General features: G+C 45.0%; 1 protein-coding gene across 1 annotated transcript; it reads left to right on the plus strand.

Moving 5' to 3' along the window:
* Positions 1-555: 555 nt before the first annotated feature.
* Positions 556-3,351, plus strand: LOC107134663 (ras GTPase-activating protein 1-like). Its single transcript, XM_048797695.1, has one exon. It carries the CDS (start codon positions 1,081-1,083, stop codon positions 2,593-2,595), a length of 1,515 nt encoding a protein of 504 aa, XP_048653652.1. The 5' UTR covers positions 556-1,080; the 3' UTR covers positions 2,596-3,351.
* The last annotated feature ends 763 nt before the right edge of the window (positions 3,352-4,114 follow it).

Raw genomic sequence — 4,114 nt, forward strand, 5'->3', positions numbered from 1 at the left:
CGTTCTATTTCTGAGGTGGGAGGAGGTGAGAAGAACCCCCACAATCAATAATCCGTGGTTTTAAATAGGTTCAGTACTGACACATAGTGAAACACTGGCATGTTCAAATTCCACATTGTTCAATCTTTTAAAATATTTATTTATTTATTCTAATTAGGTATATATGACAGCAGAATGCTTTGTGATTCATTGTACACAAATGGAGCACAAGTTTTTATTTCTCTGGTTGCACACAATGTAGCATCACACCATATATGCAGTCATACATGTACCTAGGGTAATGATGTCCATCTCATCTATTTAAGCTCTGACATCATAATTTTTTCCTGTCCTTCATGAAATCATCACAGGAGTTAAATAAGATCATGGAAGTAAAGTTTATGGAATACTTAAAGAACCAAGGAAGGAAAGGTGATCCTTAAAGAGGGAGGTTGAAAAGAAGATTCTGGCCTCCGTGACCATGCTTGAGGCAACAATATTTAGGGCCCCAAGGAGACTTAGTTTCCAACAAATACAAATTAAACTGCTATAAGAAGGTAAACATAATGTGCATTTAAAAACACATCAACTCCTCTCCTCCCCACCCCTCGCGGCTCCTGCCGGGTGGAGGATGAAGCGGCTGCAGTGGCCCCAGCCCCAGCCCCAGCAGCCGCACCGACTGTGGCTGCGGTGGGGGTGGCCGGAACTGGGGTGGTGAAGAAGCGGCGGCGGCGGCTGAAGGAGCAGCAGCCGTCTCAGCCGCTTTCCCTGGGCTTCCCTTCCTCTTTACTGAAGCCAGGAAGTTTTCCGCTTCTGTGCATGTGTGTGCGTGAGTGTGGGTGTGTAAGGTGAGGTTTGGGTGGCGTTTGTGCTGGCATTGGGTTTTTTGCCCACTTCGCTTCCCGTATCCCAGGCTGCTCCCGATCTTGGGCTGTGGCCCGAAGAGGGGGCGCGGCGGCGGACTCTCTCCTTTTGTTGTTGTTTCCTCCGCCTAGGGAGCTGAAGTGGGGACGCGTCTGGGTGGGGCGGCTCGGAGCCGGGGCCTACTGGCCCCCGGGGCTCCCGGGCAGGCAGGGTAGGCAGGGTAGAGCGGGCTTCAACATGATGGCGGCCGAGGCCGGCAGTGAGGAAGGCGGCCCGGTGACTGCCGGAGCAGGAGGCGGTGCGGCAGCGGGCTCCAGCGCCTATCCTGCAGTGTGTCGGGTGAAGATACCCGCGGCCTTGCCCGTGGCAGCTGCCCCCTATCCTGGGCTAGTGGAGGCTGGAGTGGCCGCGACTCTGGGTGGCGGAGCTGCTTTGGGGTCAGGGTTCCTAGGAGCTGGGTCCGTGGCGGGGGTACTCGGGGGAGCTGGACTGACAGGGGGAGGCGCTGCTGCTGGCGTGGCTGGTGCTACTGCTGCCGCCAGACCTGGTGGAGAGATGGCTCTCACGAAGGGGACCATTTCATTGCCTTCTGAGACCCTCGGGCCAGGCGGCGGATTTCCCCCTCTGCCGCCGCCGCCTCAGCTGCCCAGTTTGGGCGCGGGCCTTGGCACAGTGGACGAAGGTGACTCTCTGGATGGACCAGAATACGAGGAGGAAGAGGTGGCCATACCGCTGACTGCTCCTCCAACTAACCAGTGGTATCATGGAAAACTTGATAGAACTATAGCAGAAGAACGCCTCAGGCAGGCAGGGAAGTCTGGCAGCTACCTTATAAGAGAGAGTGATCGGAGGCCAGGATCCTTTGTACTTTCATTTCTTAGCCAGACAAATGTTGTCAACCATTTTAGGATTATTGCTATGTGTGGCGATTACTACATTGGTGGAAGACGTTTTTCTTCACTGTCAGACCTAATAGGTTATTATAGTCACGTTTCTTGTTTGCTTAAAGGAGAAAAACTACTTTATCCAGTTGCACCACCAGAGCCAGTAGAAGATAGAAGGCGTGTGCGAGCCATTCTGCCTTATACAAAAGTACCAGACACTGATGAAATAAGTTTCTTAAAAGGAGATATGTTCATTGTTCATAATGAATTAGAAGATGGATGGATGTGGGTTACAAATCTAAGAACAGATGAACAAGGCCTTATTGTTGAAGATCTAGTAGAAGAGGTGGGCCGGGAAGAAGATCCACATGAAGGCAAAATATGGTTCCATGGGAAGATTTCCAAACAAGAAGCTTATAATTTACTAATGACAGTTGGCCAAGTCTGCAGTTTTCTTGTGAGGCCCTCAGATAATACTCCTGGTGATTATTCACTTTATTTTCGGACCAATGAAAATATTCAGCGATTCAAAATATGTCCAACACCAAACAATCAGTTTATGATGGGAGGCCGATATTATAACAGCATTGGGGATATCATAGATCATTATAGAAAAGAACAGATTGTTGAAGGATATTATCTTAAGGAACCAGTTCCAATGCAGGATCAAGAACAAGTACTCAATGATACAGTGGATGGCAAGGAAATCTATAATACAATACGTCGCAAAACAAAGGATGCCTTTTATAAAAATATTGTTAAGAAAGGTTATCTTCTGAAAAAGGGCAAAGGAAAACGTTGGAAAAATTTATATTTTATCTTAGAGGGCAGTGATGCCCAACTTATTTATTTTGAAAGTGAAAAATGAGCTACAAAACCAAAAGGATTAATAGATCTCAGTGTTTGTTCTGTGTATGTTGTTCATGATAGTCTCTTTGGCAGGCCAAACTGTTTTCAGATAGTAGTTCAGCACTTCAGTGAAGAACATTACATCTTTTACTTTGCAGGAGAAACACCAGAACAAGCAGAGGATTGGATGAAAGGTCTGCAGGCATTTTGCAATTTACGGAAAAGTAGTCCAGGAACATGTAATAAACGTCTTCGTCAGGTCAGCAGCCTTGTTTTACATATTGAAGAAGCCCATAAACTACCAGTAAAACATTTTACTAATCCATATTGTAATATCTACCTGAATAGCGTCCAAGTAGCAAAAACTCATGCAAGGGAAGGGCAAAACCCAGTGTGGTCTGAGGAGTTTGTCTTTGATGATCTTCCTCCTGACATCAATAGATTTGAAATCACGCTTAGTAATAAAACAAAGAAAAGCAAAGATCCTGATATCTTATTTATGCGCTGCCAGTTAAGCAGGTTACAGAAAGGACATGCCACAGACGAATGGTTTCTGCTCAGCTCCCACATACCACTAAAAGGTATTGAACCAGGATCTCTGCGTGTTCGAGCACGATATTCTATGGAAAAAATCATGCCAGAAGAGTACAGTGAATTTAAAGAGCTTATACTGCAAAAAGAACTTCATGTAGTCTATGCTTTATGACATGTATGTGGACAAGACCGAACACTACTGGCTAGCATCCTACTAAGGATTTTCCTTCATGAAAAGCTTGAATCATTGTTGTTATGTACACTAAATGACAGAGAAATAAGCATGGAAGATGAAGCCACTACTCTGTTTAGAGCCACAACACTTGCAAGTACCTTGATGGAGCAATATATGAAAGCCACTGCTACACAATTTGTTCATCATGCTTTGAAAGACTCCATCTTAAAGATAATGGAAAGCAAACAATCTTGTGAGTTAAGTCCATCCAAATTAGAAAAAAATGAAGATGTGAACACTAATTTAGCACACCTATTGAACATACTTTCAGAACTTGTAGAGAAAATATTCATGGCTTCAGAAATACTTCCACCGACACTGAGATATATTTATGGGTGTTTACAGAAATCTGTTCAACACAAATGGCCTACAAATACCACCATGAGAACAAGAGTTGTTAGTGGTTTTGTTTTTCTTCAGCTTATCTGTCCTGCCATCCTGAATCCACGGATGTTTAATATCATCTCAGATTCTCCATCTCCGATTGCTGTAAGAACACTGATATTAGTAGCTAAATCTGTGCAGAATTTAGCAAATCTTGTGGAATTTGGAGCTAAGGAGCCTTATATGGAAGGTGTCAATCCATTCATCAAAAGCAACAAACATCGTATGATCGTGTTTTTAGATGAACTTGGGAATGTACCTGAACTTCCGGACACTACAGAGCATTCTAGAACTGACCTGTCACGTGATTTAGCAGCACTGCATGAGATTTGTGTGGCTCATTCAGATGAACTGAGAACACTCAGTAATGAGCGAGGTGCACAGC

Source organism: Marmota marmota, unplaced genomic scaffold (assembly GCF_001458135.2).
Source record: "Marmota marmota marmota unplaced genomic scaffold, marMar, whole genome shotgun sequence".
Lineage (NCBI taxonomy): Eukaryota > Metazoa > Chordata > Mammalia > Rodentia > Sciuridae > Marmota > Marmota marmota.